General features: G+C 34.0%; 1 protein-coding gene across 2 annotated transcripts in view; it reads left to right on the top strand.

Moving 5' to 3' along the window:
* The window catches only part of SPAG16 (sperm associated antigen 16), a gene marked incomplete at both ends in the record, with an annotated part of 885,965 nt that overhangs the window by 620,081 nt on the left and 241,659 nt on the right, over window positions 1-24,225 (top strand). For both annotated transcript variants that reach the window (XM_082657932.1, XM_082657931.1), the window contains one exon: window positions 19,819-19,945. In XM_082657932.1, the coding sequence (XP_082514058.1) occupies window positions 19,819-19,945 (127 nt within the window). The remainder of the gene's footprint in view (window positions 1-19,818; window positions 19,946-24,225) is intronic.

The raw sequence follows: 24,225 nt of genomic DNA, 5'->3' as shown, positions 1-24,225 counted from the left end.
GGGAGGTGCATAGGTTTACTGTGATCACATGGGCCTCACTTGCTTCAGCACTCGCCTCCTTTGGGACAGAGCATGCACTTAAGGACAACAGAGCCTTACTGAACCCAACACTCAGGGCTTCCACTCCAACAACTGGGGAGCAGACCTCAGCTTCTGACAGGTCTATCAGCCATGGAGCAAAGAGGAGGCCCCACCCAACATCCAGTGCAGGCTCTGGACACCACAACACCAATCACACCCACCAGCAAGGGGCTAATGGCCATCACACACTGAGGAAGGATATGGCTGGCATCTATACCAAAAACAGCCCTTACACCAAAAATATTGGACTTACACAGTCTACACAGGGGTGCTCCCACATAAAAACACCCCTTCAAGACCACAGTAGATAACTGTTTCTCCTAAATTTATAGTGACAGAGAAAGTTAAATAAAATGAAAAAGCGGAGGAACCACTCCCAGTGAAGATAACAAGAGGAGGAACCAATCAAAATTAGACAACTCAGATGCAAAGATAAAAGCCGATCTAGAAGCGATGAGTAGCAGACTAAATAACACACAAGAATGAGTAAGTGATCTGGAAGATAGAATAATGGAAATCACTCAATCACAACAGCAGACAAGAAGACAAAAAAAAAATGTAATGGGATAATATAAATATGCCATCCTATGCATAACAGGGGCTACAGAAGGAGAAGAGAGAAAGAAGGGGATCAAAACTGTATTTGAAAAATTATTGTTGAAAACTTCCCAAACCTTAAGAAGGAAACAGATATTCAGGTACAGGGTACACAGAGCATCCCAAACAAGATGAACCCAAACAGACCCACACCAAGACATATCACAATTAAAATGACAAAATTTAAAGATAAAGAGAAGATTCTAAAGGCAGCAAGACAAAAACGGAGTCAGTTACAAGGGAACCCTCATAAAGATATCAGCTGATTTCTCTACAGAACTGAAGGGAGTGGCATAATATATTGAAAGGGAAAACCCTGCAACCTAGGATACTCTACTTGGCAAAGGACATTATATAATGATAAAGGGATCAATGCAAGAAGAGGATATTACACTCATTAACATATATGCACCCAATGTAGGAGCACCTAAACATATAAAACTAATACTAACAGACATAAAGGTAGAAATTGACAGGAATAAAATAATAGTAGGAGACTTTAATACCCTAGTGACAGCAATGGACAGATCTTCCAGACAGAAAATTAATAAGGCAACAGAGATCCTAAATGACACAATAGACTAGTTGGACTTAATTGATATCTACAGGACACTATGTGCCCCCCCCCCCACCAACAAAACCAACCAAACAAAAAAACAGAATATACCTTCTTTTGAACATTCTCTAGGATAGACCACATATAGGGCACAAAACAAGCCTCAACAAATTTAAGAAGGTAGAAATTATTTCAAACATCTTTTCTGACCACAACAGTATGAAAATAGAACTCAACCACGGGGGGAGGGGGGGCAACAAACACATGGAGACTAAACAGTATTCTCCTAAAATACCAATGAGTCAGTGATAAAAATCAAAAAGGAAATTGGAAAATACCTTGAGACAAACAACAATGAAACACTTTGCCTTCCAATGCAGGGAGTGCGGGTTCGATCCCTGGTCAGGAAGCTAAGATCCCACATGCCTCGCAGCCAAAAAACCAAAGAATAAAACTGAAGCAATATTGTAACAAATTCAGGAAAGACTGTAAAAATGATTCAATAAAGACTTTAAAAAGACATCCAAAAAATCTTAAAAAAACACAACCTTACAAAATCTATGGGATGCAACAAAAGTGTTTCTAAGGGGGAAGTTCATAGTGATACAGGCCTTCCTCAAGAAACAAGAAAAGTCTCAAATAAACAACCTAACCTACCACCTAAAAGAATTAGAAAAATGAGAACAAACAAAACCCAAAGTCAGCAGAAGGAAGGAAATAATAAAGATCAGACAGAAAATAAAGTAGAGATCAAAAAAGACAATAGAAAAGATCAATAAAGCTGGTTTTTTGAAAGGATAAACAAAATTGACAAACCTCTGGCCGATATTACATGAACCTCATAAATTCATTTAACTAATCTTGTTAGGTGATAGATATTTTTGTATTCCTATAAATATTCTTGAGCTTTTTTTCTATTAAATTACTTAGAAATTGGTTCTTTCATGTCTGCTCTTAAGATTTGTTAGGTGGGACTGCAGCCATTCTTAATCTAGAGTTAATTATTTCCCCATTTCTGAAGCAAGACACTTCTTTGTGCTCTAGTCCACACAGTGCCCCTGAATCTTGAACTTTTTCAGTCTGGCTACTGGGACAGGCACAATTCCCAGCCTTACGTGAGTGCCTTTCCCTGTTCCCTCTAATCATTTCAAGTGGTTCTTTTCCAGGCCTCTGGGTAGTTTCCTCAAATGCACTTGCCAATCTGTACTCAGCTAAATACTGGAGGAAATTGCTCTGCAGATCTCCAGGGTTCTCTCCTCGTGTACTCTGCTCTGCAAACTTGAGCTGCCTTGTTTCCTTGGACTCTCAGCTTTATCCCGTCAACCTCGGAGTCAGCCATGCACTGTCCAGTTCCCTCTCCCTGTGCTGTAGACTAGAAACTATCAAGGCAGCATGTCACAGCAATCTTCTATGGCTCACATCATTATTTCCTGTATCTCAGTGGTTATTGACCTTTGTTGCCTCATGTACGGTGTCTTGCAAACTATTGTTTCCTGTATCTTGACCATTTTTTTGGATTTTTCACGCAGGAGAGTAAACCTGGTCCCTGTTACTCCATTCTCCATTGTGACAGACAGAGGGAGTCTTTTTATCATCTGCCTTTAACTGTCAACAGATTTAATCAGAAGATATGTGATTTTAATGATAATGACATTCTTTTTAAAATTTATAGTTAGCCCTTTCTTCCATAAAAAATAAAGGTTGACAGTGTGTCTGTAGTAAATCTGAATTATAGTCCTGATTGGACCATGGATTTCATGTGAAGGCTTAAACCAGTCCCTTAATTTCTCAAGCCTTCACTTTTCTAATCTGTGGGAGACTTTGATCTGGACAACCTTTATATCCTCTTTCAGAAATGTGTCTGTAGTCACTAATGTTTTCCTTAGAAATTGAGAAAAGCTATTGAATTTGAATATATCAGTTAGAAGGCTTTTAAGAGAAACAAGAATGTGTTTTCAACATCTGGTCTTTCTGAAATTTGAATGATCCTTTTTGACTCCATACTTACTAGCAAACCCAGCAGCAAAACTGAAATCTTTCCTTTGACGTACACAGCAATGCCAAACTGAAATAATTTAATATTGTTCTCTCTTCAGATATTAAGTACTAAGCTTTAGTTTTTACTTTATACCTCTTTGGTTTATTCCTTCATATTCCAAAAATCCTCTTGCCCTACTTTGACATTATAGTCAGCACGTTACTATGTAAATATATCATAAATGAGTATTGCAGTGTGACAAGCCATATCACAAGAAAACATCAAGGACCTACAAGACAAAGATCTCATACATGAATATCTGAAATAATGCCAATAATGACACTGAAAATGAAGTAAACTCACATGAGAGTCAGAAAATGTATCTCTAGTGCTTTTAGAAGGGGCTCATTGCCAGAGGCAGAATGCATTAATTTCATATGCCATGTTAGGGATTTTCCATTTCTCCTTGAATAAAACGTTAGTTTCAAAAATTGTCCTTAAACTAGAAAGACTCTCAGTGATTTGTTAAACCTTCTTCTCCCCATTACCTTCAGAAATCCACTAATTTTGCACCATATCTGGCAGACAGGAAGTTGGACTAATGTGTCATCAATTCTACCAGAACTGTGCTTTCAATTTATTCAGCATTTGCAGAATGAAGGGCATTATGCTAGGTTTTGTGGGCGATTCAGCCAAGTAAAGTATTTAGTCCTGCTCCTTGATGAACTACAATATAATTAAAGAATAAAAATCTACACACAAAGTGGATAGCTATCTATCAATGTAATGCAACAAATTTTAGATACCAAAAATAGCAAATTAAAGATCAATGGGAATATCTGGCATAATTCTTGAGAGAGGTCAATCATAAGCATTAGGAAAAGTTTTGCTCTGATGAGTCAGCTATGGAAATAATGATTCATTAACTCATTCGTTTCAATATTTTTAAGTGTATAATATAAGCCCCAGAGTACAAAAGATTTACAGTAGTACTATCTAAGTAAACTTTCTGTAATGATGGAAGTGTTCTTTGTCTAAAGTGTCCAATATGATTGTGACTAGCTACATGAGAAAATGTTGATTTTATTTATTTACTTTTTTTGCGGTACGCGGGCCTCTCACTGTTGTGGCCTCTCCCGTTGCGGAGCACAGCCTCCGGACGCGCAGGCTCAGCGGTCATGGCTCACGGGCGCAGCCGCTCCGCAGCATGTGGGATCTTCCCGGACCGGGGAACGAACCCATGTCCGCTGCATCGGCAGGCGGACTCTCAACCACTGCGCCACCAGGGAAGACCAAAGTGTCGATTTAAAATAAAATTAAATTAAATTTAAAAATTAGTTGCAGTAATTAACATTTCAAGTACTCAGTAGCCAGTAGCATTGCACAATATAGGTCTAGAAGGAAAAGACATGCATGTGTACAAAAAATTACAATTTGTTGTGTAAGTTTTATGACATGGCTGTTCAGGAGCAAGATAAGGAATACCTAACGTTCCCTAGAATAATTTAGAAGAAGTTGTGTTAGAGCCAAGTTTTAAAATATATTTAATATTTAACAGAGAAAGAAATAGCAAATCAGCATCCTAGTCAGTAGAAATAGTGAGAAGAAAAGGATGAGAGCATAGTGTATTCAAGGAGTAGAGCAGAGTAATGTGCGGAGAAGTTGTGGGAGATGAGAGGCAGGAAGGAGGCAGGTCAAGGAGGGGCTCAAATTTGTATTTTAGAAAATATTACTCTGTCATTAATTTTTCAACTATGGCATTATTGATATTAGGGATGAGGTAATTTTGTAAATCCAGGGGTGGGGATGGGCTGCCCTGTGCATTATAAGATATTAATCAACATCCCTGGCCTCTGCCAACTGAATGCCAGTGGTAGGTGCCCCAGCTGTGATAATCAAAGATGTCTCTATAGACGTTGTCAGGTGTCCTCCAGGAGGCAAAATCACCCTGGCTGAGAACCAGTTGTGAAAATGAACTGCAAAAATACATGGCTGAAGCAGAGTTCACTACACGTGTCTGTGCTTGAGATGAGGAGGACCTGAAATGAGGGATTTGTGGAGAGTGGAGGCCTACTTCAACTGAACAGGATAGGAGAGGAGAGAGATGGAGAATAGGATGACAATCTCTGCTGAGTGAATGGGATATGAAGCCTTTTATTGAAATGGAAAGTACAGCAGAAAGATCAAGTTTGAGGGAAAGATGAACTTGGCTTTGAATATGCTGACTTGTGGTATCTGTGGAATATCCAAATAGTAATGTTCTGTGGGTATTTGAAAATAAAGATCTGGAATTCAAAATAGAGATGTCAATTGGACGTGTAAATTTGGGAGTCGTAAGTATGTAGACATTGTTGAAATCATGGGAACACTTCTTTCTGCACCTAGCAATCTAGACTTAATGACAACTGTCATCATTTCCACCTGATCTCCAAATATAGTCCTATTCAATCCATTCAAACACATAGCCCAGTGTTGTTTTGATTTTTGTTTTTCTCCTGACTTCATGTAGAATCAAGGACTTTGAAGTCCAGCTACACCAGCCTATTTATGTTCAGTACTTCTGCCCAGAGGGCCTTGATCTCACTCTTTCCTTTTCTTGGATCACTCTTCTTCCTTTGGCTCTGAACTCAGAAGTCATATTTCTAGTGAGACCCTTCTTGACTCAGGCTATTTATGCTTTAACACTCTTTCTGCCAGGTATTCCATGTCTACACTTTTTTTCCCATAAATCCCGTTAACATTTAACGTACCACATATTTTACTGATTTATTTAATTTATCGTATGATTCTCTCCAGAAGCATACAAGTTCCATAAGTCCAGGACTTCTCTCTGCTTTGTTCACTCCTGTTTATCTACCACTTAAATCAGTGTCTAACACCTAGTGAACTCCACCAATATTTCTTTGATGAATGAAGAAGTTTCCTACTGGTCCAGACAAGTTTGCCTGCGTTCAGTCAAATTCTTGCTAAGACTTATGGCACAAACTTGAAAACCACAGGAAAGTCATGTTTACTTGTTTTGCAGGGTCTCAGAGAGACAATTTTGTACTTAGGTACCTGCTTAACTCACTGAAACTACTGGCCTTCATTCTTTTTAACATATCAATATTTATGTTCAAAACACGTAACAACTTTTCATATCATATGAAATTCATATTTCTCAGTGTGAGCTCCAAAAACTCTTCAGAATTTTTACACATTACTAACCTCATCATAAATTCACCTAATTCCCCCTAGTGAAATATGTTAATCTCTGCTTTGTATTCTGACATTGTACCATTTTCAATACTAACGATGCCCTCCCGCTTTCTGTCCACTAATGTCTCTTCATAATCTGCACCTACTTAAAATGTCACTGTTTCTAGAAAGGTGCATTCACTTAATGGACCTATTCTAGGACTGCATTCCTAGAGGAAAGCTTCTCTGATCCCACAGGCTTGGGTTAGGTGGTCAATTTTTACTAGAAATAATCCTTTATCTACTTCTGGCATTTAACTTTGCCTTTAACATTGTATTTGTATAGGGCTTACATCTATTGTATCTCTAGATCATGACCCCAAGCCAGTGACAGAGTACAGCTCAGTAAATGTTTGTTCCTTTATATACATTAATTGTCTTCATCTGTTTCTAATTATTCTTCTGCCTTTTAAATTAACACTTGCTTGCTCAATTTGTTCTTTGCTAATACATATTTGTTGTTATTCTGTTACAGTAACATTAGCTCTTTCAGGGCATTCTACCTCCATAACAGACTATGCTCTTTAAGCACTTAAAATGGGACTTTATGGGCTTCTATTCTCCAAAGCATCTAGGCCAAGGCATGCAAAAAGCTTCCTTGCTAAACGTTTAAGATCTGGGACACTTGGTCAGATTGTCTGGATTTGAATCCTGGACCTACATTTTATTAACAAAATGCCGTTAGGCAAGTTGTATAGTATTTTAAGTCTCAATTTTCTCATCTGAATAATCTGGTGGTATAACCTAACTATAGAAATGAAGGTTTCAATGAGATATTAAATAGAAGTCACTTTGAACAGGTTATCATGATTATGTAGTGCAGTGTTGTGTACTCTAGATGCTACGTACTTGTTTGAGATGTCCAGGTCCCATATCCCTGGGGCATGCTTGGGGATTCAAGTTATTAATACCTAACTGATTGACAATGGCATAGAGCAGAAGTACGTGCTGACAACAGCAATCTTATCAACATCTTTCCAGTGCTTTTTATTCCTTCCTTATTTAGCCTCACACTCTGAACATTCCCAAAACTTACCTTCTGTTTCCATTCTAATTCCGTAATTTCCTTAGCTTATTTGTGCCATTAAGGTACTGAGGGAAGAGTGTAATGAGCTAATGCTTAATGCTGCACAAGCCTGTCCTAAGAGAGACACTAATGTATCAGTACTAAAAATGTTTGAAATACTAATTTTCCTGCTAATGAGCCTAACCATTTTATTATAGTTATACCTTAATACCAAGCTGCAGGTCATTACCTTCATGTATTAAAAGCAGCTGATGTTTCTAGGGCTTAATGTATCTGCCATTTGCTTGATGACCCCTCTTTCTTGCCCATTTTACATAGTAGATATTTAGAAAATGAAAATTAGATCACTTGACAGGATCACTAATGAAAATTAGATCATTTGACTTGACATCATATTGTGTATGATGGTTTGATTTCATTATTTATTAAAAACTATTTTTCTGATTATACTAATTAATAGATACTAGTTCCATGAAATTTGAATTTTGAAAATATGAAAAGGAACAAATAAAATAAGAATGATTCATCGTGTCACCTAAAGATAATCAGTTATGATTTAGTCCAACCAATCTTATTTTCAACATATGTTTCTGTGTGTGTATAACTGTAAGTAACTCTGCTGCTTTATTGCACCACCATATGTATATTTTCCTTTGTATTAGTAATCTTTGGAAATGCCATCCATAGTTAAATAATAGTTTAGTTATATAATTATATGTTACAGTTATATCTATATAAAGATATGTATATATACACATGCTTCTGTGTATCTATCTTTTTATCTATTGAACAACTAATTTCTTGTGTTTCTACTGCCCCATCTTATAAATAATATTGTGAGGAACATCTTTGTGAACAACTATTGATCTGAGTTATTAACTCACTTAAATATATTCTAATGGAAGAATATATTAAATATATTTAAGCATTTGTGATATACTATGCTACATTTTATATATATATATATATATATATATATATATATATGTTAAAATTGCAGACCCTGAAGTCAACTGACATATGCTTGAATCCTCACTCCAAATTATTCTACTAAGATAATTTTAGGAAAATCACTTGATCTCAATTAGCTCTAGTAATAATTTTTTTCACTTAAATTTCTTTTTTTCTGATACTGATACTCCTTTGCCAGCTTCCTATTAATTAGTATTTAATAATTAAATTCTTTTATTTTTACTCTGAGTATATTTTTTTTGCCACTGTTCTTATTTTAATGTTTTTCTTGTATGTTGCATAAGATTGTATTTTCTGTTTTTCTAAACATTTTTGTTGTCTATTTTAATTGTTAAGTATAGCCTATTTATGTGTGTGTGTATGTGTAATTATTTGTATGTTCATTGTTATTGCTATCACAACTTATTGTGTTTCCCATTTATTCTTTTCTTTACTTCTTTTTAATGTATTTCTTTTTTTTTAATTAAGATTAAAATTAAGGTTAGATTAGGATGGTTAGAGTTAGGATTTGGTTTGGACATTTCTTTTTTGTAGCAAACAGTTAACTAACCTTGACTATAGTTTCTTGATTTTTCAATATCTGTGCTGACCATTGTATCACCTGACAATATAACTATTAATAGTTGTGGCAAAATATAATTATTAATAGTTCTTCCCATAAGATGTTTATATTTAAACTTTTATAGTCTGAATGTTTAAAATACATTTAGTCCAGAGTCATATTTAGCTAAGTAAACAAATTTAGATTGAATTTTATTTTCCCACATGATTTGGACATTATTCCACTAGTTCTAACATCTGGTTTTTGTTATCAATCTAATTGTTTTATAAATAATCTGTAATTTTTCTCTTGTAGATAATTTTTTTCATTCATAATGCTCCATACTTTCATTACTTGTTTCTAGGTGTGTTTTATTCTTATATATCATGCTCAATACTTGGAATGCACTGTTATTTTTAATATATCTTCCTTCAATTTTGGAAAAGTTTCCATTATTATACCTTCAAATACTGCTCTTCTGCCTGTCTGTACATGCTCTTCTTTTGTAATATATTGGAATATCCAGCTCCGTACTCCCCTACATCTCTTACTGGTCTGAATGCTTTCATCTTTTTATCTCTACATATGCAATCTAGCTGAATTTCCCAGTACAATCTCCAATTCACTAACTCTCTTTTCAACTTTGTCTATTCTAAAGTATTTCCTATCTATTGAGCCTTTTGTTTTCAATGATTAATGTTTCAATTTTCTTGTTTTTTTCAAGTCATTTTAGACTGTTTTGGTTTCATTTCTTTTTATTTAATGAGTATTAATTTTCATTAACATCTTTGAGGTTCATACTTATTTAAAAATATTTTTCAGTCTTTTTGTAATTTTAATGCACTCAGATTAACTTTATTTCCAATTATTGACAGGCTTAATAACTTTAGATCACTTTACCTATCACGAAAAAAAAATTGTAGGACTTCCCTGGTGGCGCAGTGGTTGAGAGTCCCCCTGCCAATGCAGGGGACGCGGGTTCATGCCCCAGTCCGGGAAGATCCCACATGCCACGGAGCGGCTAGACCCGTGAGCCATGGCCGCTGAGCCTGCACGTCCGGAGCCTGTGCTCCGCAACGGGAGAGGCCACAACCATGAGAAGCCCATGTACTGCAAAGAAAAAAAAAAATTGTGGCTACTTTTGAGTAGAGTAAGAAAAGTGGTTCTTTCTTTTTGCTTCTTTATCTCTCTTGCTCTCTATTTGTGCTTACTCTTTCAGAGCTTTCAGTATTGTAGCTATTTCCTTTGTCTCCCAGGCCAATAGCCTCAGGGTATCCTAGAATAAGTCCTACATTTATGATTCAGGTATCCTGCCTTCTAGGATTGAAAACCACTGAGCAAGTTATTAGCATGTGTTACTTGGTTCAGATCCAAGTTGTAAGACTGTGTATAACTCCAGATTCCTTAAATACATACCTTCAAATAAATTGCATCTTCAAACAGATTTGAAAGCAACTTTTGTCAGCTTCATATTTTTAAGAAAACTTACAGTATCCATGGCTTTAACGATATGTAGGCTTTTATCTCCCATCTGACACAAAGTACTTTTAGTCTCTGATACCCTACTGAAGCTGAATAACTAGGGCCTGCTCCTAAACCCATAGCCCAGAAGCCTATGATTTTACTTCTAATCTCTGCGTTATGTTTCTATTCTATTTTTCTGTAATGAGTATTATTTTTATTATTCTTTATCATTCTTTGAGATCTTATACTTTTAAAACTTCGGTTCTTTGCTTTTTTTTTTAATATAAATTTATTTACTTTTGGCTGCGTTGTGTCTTGGTTGCTGCATGCGGGCTTTCTCTAGTTGAGGCAAGCGGGGGCTACTCTTTGTTGCTGTGCGTGGGCTTCTCATTACAGTGGCTTCTCTTGTTGCGGAGCATGGGCTGTAGGCATACGGGCTTCAGTAGTTGTGGCACATGGGCTCAGTAGTTGTGGCTTGTGGGCTCTAGAGTGCAGGCTTAGTAGTTGTGGCTCATGGGCTTACTTGCTCCGCAGCATGTGGGATCTTCCTAGACCAGGGCTCAAACCCACGTCCCCTGCATTGGCAGGTGGATTCTTAACCACTGTGCCACCAGGGAAGTTCCTGAGATCTTATATTTTTAAAAATAAATTTTTAGGCAAACTTTCTCTTTGAGACACATTGTAGAGCTTAGTGATTAGCGCATATTCTAGAGCCAAACAAGTCCAAATCCTGGCTCTTCCTCTTTAAACTGCATAGGTGGTGGCCAGGTAATTAAGTTTCCTGTGGCTCAATTTCCTCATCCATAAGATGGGGGTGTTAATAGCGACCTATTTCATAGTAGTTTTCGGTTTTGGTTTTGTTTTTTTAAAATTATGGGATATTTGTATACAGGTTTCCCCCACTATCCAAAAGTTCAGCATTCCTTTAAAAACTTGCATAAGCCAAAATGGCATAAAGCAAAGAAGCAGTTAACTTTTTTGTAAATGTGAAAATCCTCTTTGGATTTCTTTCAGTTAGCAAAAGCAGGAAATAATGTAGATCTTTCATAAAAGAGAAATAGTGTAAAGCAAACTTTTGAAAAGTGGAGAATATCTGCATGTGTGTATAATACCTGCATATGTGTATATAAATGCTCAGAACCCTGAGTGGCCCATGGTTATTACTCAATTAGTATTAACTATTATTATTTTTTGTCTCATTTTATAGCTTTGTTTTTAAGACCCGCTCAACTAGAAGTCCTTCAATACACTATTTAATTTTTCTAAAATTTATTTAGTTGAATATTGTGAGATACGATTAAATTTTGACTCATCATATAGTTCTGAGAATTAGCTGTGACATTATTTATGGATTTACTATAAGATAAATTATAATGCAATATGCAAATGTATAATTTTCCTGAATTTATTTTAAAGTATCATTAAAGAAAAAGTAATATATTTGATCATTAAATCTGAAGAATATATACCTTTTATTCTTGAATAATTTAATTATTTGTAATTATTGCCCACATTTAAAATATTAAAGGATTTTCCACCCAGATTACTCAGAATTCCTCATTACAAAAAATATACACAGAGCTTAACCTGCTGGGGTATTATCAGCACCTAACTAACGTGGGGGAAGGGAAATAAACAATTACAGCTGGCTTGCCTTACACATGGGAGAAGGGAAAAACCCAGTTCCAGCCCACTCTAGCCAACCTGTTCCACCTAAGAGGGAGAGAAAAACTGAGAAACACTTATGAAGTTCATGGTCCAGAGGCATAGGCTCACTAAAAGACTAAGACCTAATCATAAGACTATAGAACACTTGCCCCACCCCATACTTCACAACCACATTACTAAAGGCATATTTACAGCAGTTTCTTTTACCTGGTATATCATGTATGACCATCAAGAAAAAATTACAAGAAATACAAAAAGCCAAAAAACATAATTTGAAGAAACAGAGCACGTGTCAGAACCAGACATGACAGGATGTTGGAACTATCACACCAGGAATTTAAAACATCTATGATTAATATGCTAAGGGCTCTCATGGATAAAGGAGACAGCATGAAAAAACAAGTAGGCAGTGTAAGCAGAGAGATGAATATCCTAGAAAGAACCAAAAAGAAATACTAGAGAGAAAAGCAATATAACAGAAATGAAGAATGCCTTTGATGGGCTTATTAATAGGCTGAACACAACTGAAGAAAGAACCTCTGACACAGAGGATATATCAATAGAATCATCAAAAACCAAAACAAAGACAACAAAGACTTTAAAAAAATGTACAAAACAAAAAATAAAACCCCAAAAAACCAAAACAAAACAGAACATCTAAGGAGTATGGAACAACTACAAAAGGTAAAACATACATGTAATGGGAATACCAGAAAGAGAAGAGAGAACGAAACAGACGGTATATTTGAGAAAATAATGACTAAGATATCCTCAAATTAATGTCACCCATTAAACCACAGACCCAGGAAACACAGAAAATACCAAGCAGGATAAATGCAAACAAAAACAAAGGAAACAAACAAAAGCCCCTAGATCTATGTATATCATTTTCAAACTATAGAATATTAAAGATAAAGAAAAAATCCTGAAAGAAACCAAGAGGGAAGTGGCTCACATATAGAGAAATAAAGATTAGAATTACATATGACATCTCCTCAGAAACGATGCCAGGAAAAAATGGAGTGAAATATTTAAAGTGCTGAAAGAAAAAACACCAACATAGAATTCTTTACCTTGTGCAATTATCCTTTAAAAGCGAAGGAGAAATAAAGGCTTTCTCAGATAAACAAAAAATGAGTGAATTTGTTTTCAGCAAATCTGCCTTGAAACAAATCTGATAACCTAGATGAAATGGACCGATTTCTTAAAAGACACAATTTGCCAAAACTCACATGAGGAGAAATAGACAATCTAGATACGCCTATATCTATTAAAGAAGTTGAATCATATTACCTTTCCGAATAGTTAATGCACTTCCAAAACAGAAAGCACCAGTCCCACATGGGTTCACTTGTGAATTCTACAAAGGAAGAAATTATATCAATCCTCCATAATCTCTTTCAGATAATAGAAATAGAGGGAATACTTCCTAACTCATTCTATGATCAACATTACCCTACAACCAAAATCAGAGAAAGACATTACAAGAAAAGAAAACAACAGACCACTATTTTTCATGAACATAAATATAAAAATCTGCTACAAAATGTTTGCAAATTGAATCCAATGATGTATAAAAAGAAGTAAAAACTATGACCAAATGGGATTCATCCTAGGTATGCAAGGCTGGTTCAACATTTGGAAATCAAGTAATGTAATCCATCACATCAATAGGGTAAAGATGAAAAATTACATGATCATATCGATGGATGCAGAAAAACTATTTCATAAAATACTATACCTATTCATGATTAAAAACTCCCAGTAAATTAGGCATATAAGGGAAATTGCTCCACTTGGTAAAGAATATCTAAAAGGAAACTTATGGCTAACATTATTATTAATGGTAAGAAACTAATGGTTTCCCACTAAGATATCAGGTACAAGACAAGGATATTTCCTCCTACCAGTCCTTTTCAGCATTGTACAGGAAGTTATAGATAATGCAGTAAGACCAAAAAAAAAAAAAAAGGGAATAAAGTTACACAGATTGAGAAGGAAAAACTAAAACTATCTTTGTTCACAGATGATATGACCATCCAAGACTTAATTTTAAAAAACAAGTAAAAAAAAAAAAAAAAAGAAACAAAAAACATTCTGGAACTAATATGTGATTACAAGGTTGCAGGATGCAAGGCTAATACACAAAAGTCTATTGCTTTCCTATACACCAGCAAGGAAAAAGTGGAATTTAAATTTTAAAACATAATGCTATTTATATTAGCACCCTTAAAAATGAAACATTTAAGTATATCTAACAAAATATGTATAACATCTATATGAGGAAAACTATAAAACGTTGGTGAATGAAACAAAATAACTGAGTGAATGAAGAGATACTCCATGTTAATGGAAGTGAAGACTCAATATTGTCAAGATATCAGTTCTTCCCAACTTGATCTGTAGATTCAGCGCAATCCCAGTAAAAATCAAGAAAAGGTATTCTGTGGATACAGACAAACTGATTGTAAAGTTTAGATAGAGAGGCAAAATGATCAGTGATTGCCAGGGGTTGGGCAGGGGTGGTATGGTGGGATAGGTGAGTACAGAGGATATTTAGGGCAGGGAAAATACTCTGGATGATGCCATAGTGGTGGGTATATGTCATTATACAATTGTCTAAACTCATGGAATGTGCAACACCAGGAGTGAATTGTAATAATACAGACTTTGGGTGATTATGATGTGTCAGTGTAGGTTCATCAAATGTAACAGATTTGCCACTCTGGAGGGGACATTGTAAATGGGGGAGGCTATGTGTGTGTAGAGGCCGAGGGTATATGGAAAATCTCTGTATCTTGCCTTTAATTTAGCTGTGAACCAAAACTATCCTAAAAAAATAAAGTCCTAAAAATATATATAGGGCAACTTTTTATAAACATATCTCCCTATTCAGTCGCTGCACCATATGTATTGTATATTTTTAGTCAGTGTAACGACAGTATACTATAAACTCTTCCATGTTTTACATTGTTTCTGTAATTGTTCTTTTTATGGCTTTGTAATAATTCATCTATGGTATTTATTCATCTGCAATTATTTATTGAACATTTATTGGTTTCTATTCAAGGTCATGGGAATGTACTGCTAAGCCAAAGTACCTGCACTTACAGAGTTCACAGCATTCTCATGTGTGCATAGTTGATATATAATCATTCATTTAATTTTCTATTATGTTGTATAACTCTGAGAAGAGAACAATTATATATATTGTTTTATTCAGCCTTGAAGAGCCTTTGCAGAAGAAGTAATGTCACAACCCTAAAAATAGTTTGCTTATTTAGATGTTCTGTAAATTCACTTTCCAAAAAAAGATGGGAAAATAAATGTGTGTGTGTGTATATATATATATATATATATATGAACATAGTGTGTTGAACCAAGAAAATACTTAGCTGATTTAGCTGATTCATCAGGATGAAGGTACAAAGTATAATCAAATTGGACCTTTTTTTATAATAAATTAAGATTCTATATATTTCTTCTTGATATACAATATAAAGATATAAGGAATCTCATATAGAATATTGCTCTATGACATTTCTTACACTACCTGAAAAATAGACTCTTAACCCCAAACCTATGGTAATGCCCAAACTTGTAAATTTTTGTTTTGAAAATTATATAAAACTGTAAGTTATGTCTATATTAAGGAATACTATAGGATTATGAAAATAGTCTTTTAATCATTCATCTAAATTATAAGTGACATTATTAGCATCCTGGTTTTCTCTTTTTTCTTTCTTTGTTTTATAATATATAAATATGCTTGGAACCACTGTGCAGAGAGATAGCTCAGTCTGCTTGTCTTCCTGCCACTGTCGGTATCAAGTTTGCATAAAAGGTGCCTCTGGCAGTGCTCTGGATCCACAACAGCACAAGATTTATTTCTTCCATATTAGATTATTACAAATTTCACTTGTTTCCATTTTTTATTTATAAATAGTGCTACTTTAATATTTTGATCATAACTTTTTTAAAACCTTACAGTAAATTTCAGAAGTAGCCTTAAAAGTTTCAAAAGTATGAACCCTTGTGATCCTTGATATGTACTGCTAAATATTTTTCCAGTATATTTCCAGCAGCCTAGATGAAGCTAGTTTGGTTTTATGTTGTTCTACTCTAACTTATTAACTGCATGTCCCTATGGATTTTCTCACTACGATCTTTAAGTTGGAAATGGGAAGGCTTAAAAGGGGCAGTCAGGAGTCGTGACTGTTCACTTTGATCTCAACTGTATCCTTTGTCCATTTTCCTAAATTCCACTTGCTTTGTTTTACTATTTGAGTCTGTGATAACCAAAAAAATATATATATATTCTGAGCTTCAGCTCATTTACCATATTGTGGAAAAAAATCCATTATAGTTGCATGTAGTCAACATTGATTACTCTCTACTCCCCTTATATTCATTTTTTATTCATATATTATTCTATGATTTATTCAAGATCAAATGCCAAACATGTCACAGGAACTAAGCCGGGTGCTGGCAATTCAGTGTCACAGAAACAACCATCTGTCTGAATCCGAACTTCTCTGAGAACTTTTCAGTGCAACCATCTTTATCACCTTTCCTCCTCAGCCAGTACTGGTACCAATGACATAACCAGAATTACATTTTAGATAGTTTTCCAAAACTCTTGAGTTTTTACTTTCTTTAAAATTGTCACAATTCCACCTTTCTCCAAAACACATTTTCTTTCAAATCTTCCTTTCTTGGTTAAGTTAAGTGCCTAACTATAACTAGTCTTTGTTTTCTTACCTGACATAAATTCTAGATAAAATATTTGTTTTTTCCCCAGGTTGTCAGCTAATTCCTTTTCCACACCCTCCATCTTCAGATCCCTCAAAATTCACACTGTGTGGTTTAGATTAGTAATATTTTAATATTCTTCTTCCCTATGGAAGGAGAATGGCAAATGGTTCCAGTTCACCTGAGACTGGAGGAGGAGGGATACAAGATCTTGATAGTCCAAGTTTTTGCTTTTGGATTCTCTGTATCTTTTATCTCTTTCTTTTATCTAACTGATTCAGAACCATCAGGGTTAGAATCAATATTACCTTAAGACCGCTGTGGAAGTACTTGGACTAAAGTAAAACTTCTAGGTAAACTCCCATGAGGCATTCATCATCTACTGGTTTAACAAATATATATTTTTAAATTTTTTATTATTTTATTTTATTAATGTTTTTATTTTTGGCTGCATCGGGTCTTAGTTGCGGCACATGGGATCTTTGTTGAAGCATGAAAGATCTTTCATTGTGGCACGCGGGCTTCTCTCTAGTTGTGGTGTGCGGGTATTTTCTCTTCTTTAGTTGTGGCACTCAGGCTTCAGAGCACATGGGCTCTGTAGTTTGCAGCACGTGGGCTCTCTAGTTGAGGCGCTCGAGCTCAGTAGTTGTGGTGCGCAGGCTTAGTTGGGCTGTGGCATGTGGGATCTCAGTTCCCTGACCAGGGATCAAACCTGCGTCCCCTGCATTACAAGGTGGATTCTTTACCTCTGGACCACCAGGGAAGTCCCAACAAATTTTTTTTTAGTTCTACTGTGCTCCAGGTACTATGATAGGCATTGCATTTGCCTCTCTGGTTAACTGGAAGAATAGCTACCGAGTTATCAAATCTGAATACAAACTTATTTCTACCACTTTATAAGTTATTATATTTGTTTTACCGTAATGCATATATTGTCATGAATTTTAAGTTCCTTGGGAAATGGAAAAGTTTGGCTATATGATGTTAGTTATTCAAAATTGTTTAAAATACTATCTACTATTTATTAATAAATCATTTAGCACAGCACTTGGTTATTAGAAGCATTTAATAAGTATTGACTATTATTATTTTAGTATTATCAAACTGTATTAATTGATTATTTGACAGTGGTAAAAATTAAATATAAAAATATTAAACCCATTTAAGTACTAATTTTCACCCAGAAAATGATGGACTGTTTTTTTTTATTTTTAGTATGTTTCCTAAAAATTTAATATTCGGTGGTATAAAGCACACTTTAAGATTGTCTTTGTTTCATAGAGTCTAGGCAAGGAAAGGACATGAAGTCTATAACCTGACTTTAGTGAGAAGTGCCTTCAAATTAAATTCTGACTAAAATTTATTCTGTTCTCACAGTTGAAAAAAGATTCCATTCTGCGACCTCTGAAAGACGTTTTAAAACCCTTATAGCTGGAAAGAGTCCTTTATAATTTCTAACATTAATATTCCCTATAATCCTGAGAACTGTTCTTTTCTAAAAATTAAATTCACTGATTCTTCACAATTCTCACAATACACGTTTACATATTTGAAAACATTCCAAGTTCTCCATGTTCTTTTTAAACTGCAAAACAGATTAAATATCCCATTTATTAGCTTGAGGAAAAGGTTATTGTATTGCTTTGCCAGTAACAGCAGTTACAGAATTTTAAAACTAGTGGCATTTGTTGTACTACTGGAGTATTTAGGGAAAAAAAACAAAAAATCCACTCGGACTGTAATACACTATGCAGTTTTTTGTTTTTTTTTTACAGAAAGGATAGAAATCAAGGAGTAAATGAGAAAAAAAGTATGCGAGCTAGTTCAAAATGATAATAGGGAAAATTGTATAATAATCAAGTTATTATCTTTAACATTTTAGAATATTTAGGAGGAAAATAATGAGAGGTTGATTTTTGACTAGACATTAAAAAAATTAAACTGGATCTGAAAGGGAAACTGTATATCGAATTGGAAAGAGTATAATGACTTATAAACATTGTACATAAACCTGGTGTGGCCAGCACTCATATTTAGTTGGTCAGTGGACACATAATTAAATGACAGAATGATGGAAACTCTCTTATTCATCACTATATCCCAGTCTCTGACATGAGGTAGCTGCTGAATAGATATCTCCTGAGAGGCCTGCAAGAGGAATATAGACAGACGTTGAACTCCAAACTGATGCACCTGGGCTGGTGCTTCTATACTGGAAAAATATCCGCCCCTGTTTCCATAACACTTGAATCCATCCACCCTTCCTTTTGTTTTCCATTCCCTTATCCAATTACCTTCTTCCTTTTTCCACTACATGTTAAAAAAATAGCCCCAAATATTTCTAATAATTTTGTGTAACAGAACACAATAGGCACTGCTTCCTTGCCATCAATTTTACCTGGCCCCAGTGATTCTACCCACTATGATAAAACTCTTCTTTCCTGTCCATTTGTTTTCCTACCTCTGTTTTTATTTTTACTCTGAGTTATAAATTATCAATACTAACTAATTACAAGCATATAAAGTGAAGTGTGCTTTTAGTGCAATATTTTACATATATAGTTTTTATATGTAGATCACATATCACATATGTGATATGTATATATTTAGACAAATTGCATGGGTGTGTATAGTTCTGTTTTATTACATCTTATATAATTAAAATCATCAAAATGATTCCCTGAAAAATCATCCTCTAAAATTTAGTATAGGATTTTATATATTTAAATTGTCATTTTATAATACGTTTATGTCAAAGACAAAGGTATAATGAATACTTTTTAGTTTAGAGGAATGTATTCTTGTGTATTTAATAAAATTGTAACAGAAATCTTTCTTTTTTTGTTTTTTTTGGTCTGAGTTTCTATATATATTTGTATATAAGTAATATGTATATATATATGTATGTATATACATTTCTCTTCTTTTTTTTTAATACTTTAAAGGGTCACATGATCGCATCCTGTGATGCCTGTGGAGTTACAAAGCTATGGGATTTTCGGAAGCTCTTACCAATTGTGTCCATTGATGTAGGTCCAAGTCCTGGCAATGAGGTGAACTTTGATTCATCAGGTAGGATCTTTTTTGTTTAACATTCTTGACCAGGCTAACAGCTTTAGTATTTGTTCTGAAACTATTTTCTATTGCCACTTTATGTTTTTTGCATTTCCTTCTATTTAAAAATCTGTTCTTGATATTATACTAGAATATACTACATTATGCTATATTTATCATATGATATATATCACGTCATATAGTGAAAGCATTACATTTATCACATATGTAAAGGAAGAAATAATAGAGGAGGTAAGTGTGTGCTAATTTAGATTACTCAAGTTCCTAGCAGCATCATGCAAAATTTGGAGTCTACATCCCTTAGAATCACCATCCAACGTAAGTAAATTGAGTTTTTTGAAGGTAAAATAGCTAAAAGTAGGGAAGAACAAAAGTTTGGCAAAAATAAAATTGAAACTAATGGAATACTTTATAATAATTTAGTAATACCCCATATTCTCTAGATTTTACAATTAATTTTAAATATATATTCATCTTGTTGCAAATTGTGTCCAATAATAATTATATTAATTGGTAATAATTGTAGTATTATTATCTGTGTTTAGCATTTTTTCTGCAGTAATATAACCGTTAACGGTGAGGTAAATTATTTTATCCTTGCTGATGATGAAGAGTATAGCAATTGATGTTAACAATCACACAATGATTCCACTTGATTTAAAAGGTTAAAATTATAATTACATCTCTATCTTTAATGATAGCCTATGCTAAATAACGTATATCTGTTATTGATATAACTTACCTTTGCTGTTGTAATACACGTTTTAAACTTTTTTAAGTTTTGAGAGGTTTAAAAATCTTTGATATTTGTTTGCAGTAGCTCAAATTTTAGTCAAAGAAATAAAGATAGAATATATATAAAGGAAATAATGACGTTCTATTTAAAAATAGTCCAAAAAGTATGAATATACTAGAAGCAATTCTGAAGCCATAAGGTAATTGTGTGTTTCATGGAACTGGTTTCATGATATTGACATCACATATCTAAAATTCAGAATACAGTAAGCTTGTCTTCTTAAAAAACTTGAAGCTGTGTTCCCATTGCAGATTGGTATATGAACCATATATATGACTTCCTTAAAAATATGTTAGTAAAGTTCTTGACATTAAGACTTTTATGCTCTGCTAGAATTCAAACAGACAGCACTGTACAGAATAAAAGATCCCAACTATGAGAATTTAATTTTATAATGTAAAGGCCCATTCTTATTTCAATTTATACTTTTTGATATATAGAATATGCATTGACATCATAATTCTAAAGGAACATTAACTTGGTTATTACAAACATTTTCACATCCATAAATCCCTTTTTACTATCTTGAGGTAGCATCCAAGTACTCATGGCCTTGAGTGTTGAATTCTGAAATTTCAAAACTTTTGACTGTACTTTCTAATAATAGAAGTTAAAGGGTGTTTTGAAATGCTGTACAACTAATACTAGGTACATATTTTACTGTCATAATTGTTAAATATGTTGCCACTGCCTTTTACTGTCCTTGTCATCCAGCCCAAAATTTCTTTTCTATGCATTGTCAGGCAAACTTATTTTAAATATATGTCAGTTCCTATCATACTGTCATACAAGTCAATATCATCTTAAAGCCCCTAGTACAACAAACCTCTTTTTATTTCTCCATGACTGCTATATACTTGATGGTACACTAATATTAAGAAAACTGTCAGAATCAAGGATGGAACAATGAGAAACATAAAAGATAAAGAGTATAAACCAGGGACCCTGTTAATGAAAACACTTCATCAGTTTGAAGGAATATAATTTCAACCTGACCTTCCCATCCCTTTGACCGTTTCTTCAAGGAACATACTATAATTAATTTTAATTCTACGTGTTTGAGAAATCAGTGTCTTTTTCTCATTGAATACTGAGAAATTTGCGCTTCTGTTGAGGAGAAGTCTTCAGTGACTCGTCATTTTAAAAGTTGAAATATATCAGCAGTTGAAGGAACTAGGTAGAGCAAACGAGGTCTATTGAGGGTCTGAACAGAGAGGTGAAATCACAAAGTTAAATACCAGAAATTATGTTCATCTCAAGAGAGTAAAGAAAAGTGAAGTCAAGAGCAAAACAAAATCGAAATAAGGACAGGAACACATAGATCTCTTCTCATCTGCATTTCTTCAGGAAAAGATGATTTAAAAGAAAAGTATAAAAAGATATCATGAAAATATTTGAACTATGAGGATAAGATCAAATCTAACTTAATAAGTTCAAAATACTCTTCATTTGACATACTTTTATTTATTCCCAGTGGCAAGCCAATACAAGCTTTCCTCCTTGGACCTGAGGAAAAGTCGTTGATAACACACATGCAGTATCATCACAATATCATATAATATATGTGGAAGTACTGACAGTATTCGTTCTGAGAAATTTAATATAAGAAATTTAATATAAACTACTCATATACATAGTTTTTAGATATTCTAAATAATCAACATAGAAACAAAAAATTTCTCATCATATCTCATATCTCTGGATCAGTTTAATTGAAGGGCATTTGAAATCATGAGGTGTGCTGCTTAAAAAGAGCTGTTTCCATATACAATGGCTTATCTTTATAAATAAGGGATTCCTTCACTGCAAATCCAACATGGTATACAAATAAATTTGAGTAGTCATTAAAGGCTGAAATTGTGGTCCATAACATTTGATTTCAAATTTTTATGTATATTAAAGATTCCTCATTATATATTAACCTCATACATAAATATTTTTATTTTAAACTTATAAAAGTAAATTATGTGCTAGTGAAATGGTACTTTGTTTTAAAATTGAGACTTCTCATAGTGTATCATTTTTGAAATGTATCTTTGATAATATTTGAAAACCAGTGGTATAGAAAAAGAATATAGACTATAATTCAGACCCTTAGCTCTTCCCTACCTTTTAGATTATAAACAAATTATTTAATCTTCCTGAACTAAGTTTCCTCATAGAAATTATGGAGGAGATAACTGTCTTACTATATTCTAATGTGTTTCAAAGGGTTAATTATATTCTGTAATGAGGAAATTCTAATACAGTCTTGTTTTCATGTAATATTCAAAATAATTTAAATAGTTAACTAGCAAATAAAGCTACATATAATGTTATATATGCATATATAATTAAAATCAAAAGATTTAAAGGTATGTGAATCACCATCTCGAGGTTAGCTTTTCTGTTGCTGTAAGAAATCAGCTTGTTACACATTTAAAAGAGGAGTTGCATGCAGCATAGTATTATTTACATAATGTTTTATTTGCAAATACATTGCTTGCAACAAACACAGATTACCTGTGTTTATAGATATATACATATATCAGTATATATTTGTAAAGGGATAAGTGTTCCTTTCTCATTAAACAGAGAACCTTCTGGTAATACAACGCTACACATTTTTACGAATATTCACTGTCTAAATATCTCCCACTTGGCATACTCAAATGCCATATGTTTTACCATTCAAAAATTTATTACTATTTCAGAAAATGTTAAATGGAACTGTGTAGTGAAAGTAATAAAAATGAACTGTGAGAATTTCTACATACACTTTTCTACATCTCTCATTTTGTTGTGTTTATGAAGTTTAGCAATATTTTTCACTCCTTTGTAAAAGGTAATTCCGGTACACTTGCAAAAAATTCACATCCCTAGAAAATGCAGGAGCTGAAGTTTGAGCCAGATGGGGACTTTCCACTAGAAAACTTATCAGTCTCAGATCATTGAAATGAGCAAGGTTTGCCACCATTTGGCGGTAATCCTAAATATTTCCCACAAGGAGAACCACAATAGAAATACTAAAATAGAAGAAAAAATAATGACCCCATTATAAAATATGAAAATTACCAGACCCCTCTAAAATTGCTCAAAAATAAGCCTCAAATCTTTTGTTCAAATTTGATTTATTAGCTTCTGTTAGTAAAGGCTGCAGTTCACTGTTTTGTATTTAAAAGGCAGATTGTGGTTAACTCCTTCTGTTGGAAGCAGTGTAACATAATGGAGGAAGCACTCACTTAGAAACCCTGGTTTTGAATTTTTTCTCCACTGCTAACTAGCTGAATGATCTTGGTGAACTTTCCGAACATTTCTGAGCCTCAGTTTCCTTGTATGTGAAATGTTAAAAACCTATCACGACTTCCACTTCCAGCCAAGATGGAGTAACAGGGACCAGATTTACCCTTCCACCTGAAACACATGGAAAAACAGACAAAATTTATGAAACGATGGTTTTCAGAAATTGAACATTGGGCAATGGAAGACAGTACTGAAGGGA

Source organism: Grampus griseus (genome assembly GCF_964374135.1).
Source record: "Grampus griseus genome assembly, chromosome: 7".
NCBI classification, from domain to species: domain Eukaryota; kingdom Metazoa; phylum Chordata; class Mammalia; order Artiodactyla; family Delphinidae; genus Grampus; species Grampus griseus.
This window is presented reverse-complemented; position numbering and strand designations above follow the sequence as displayed.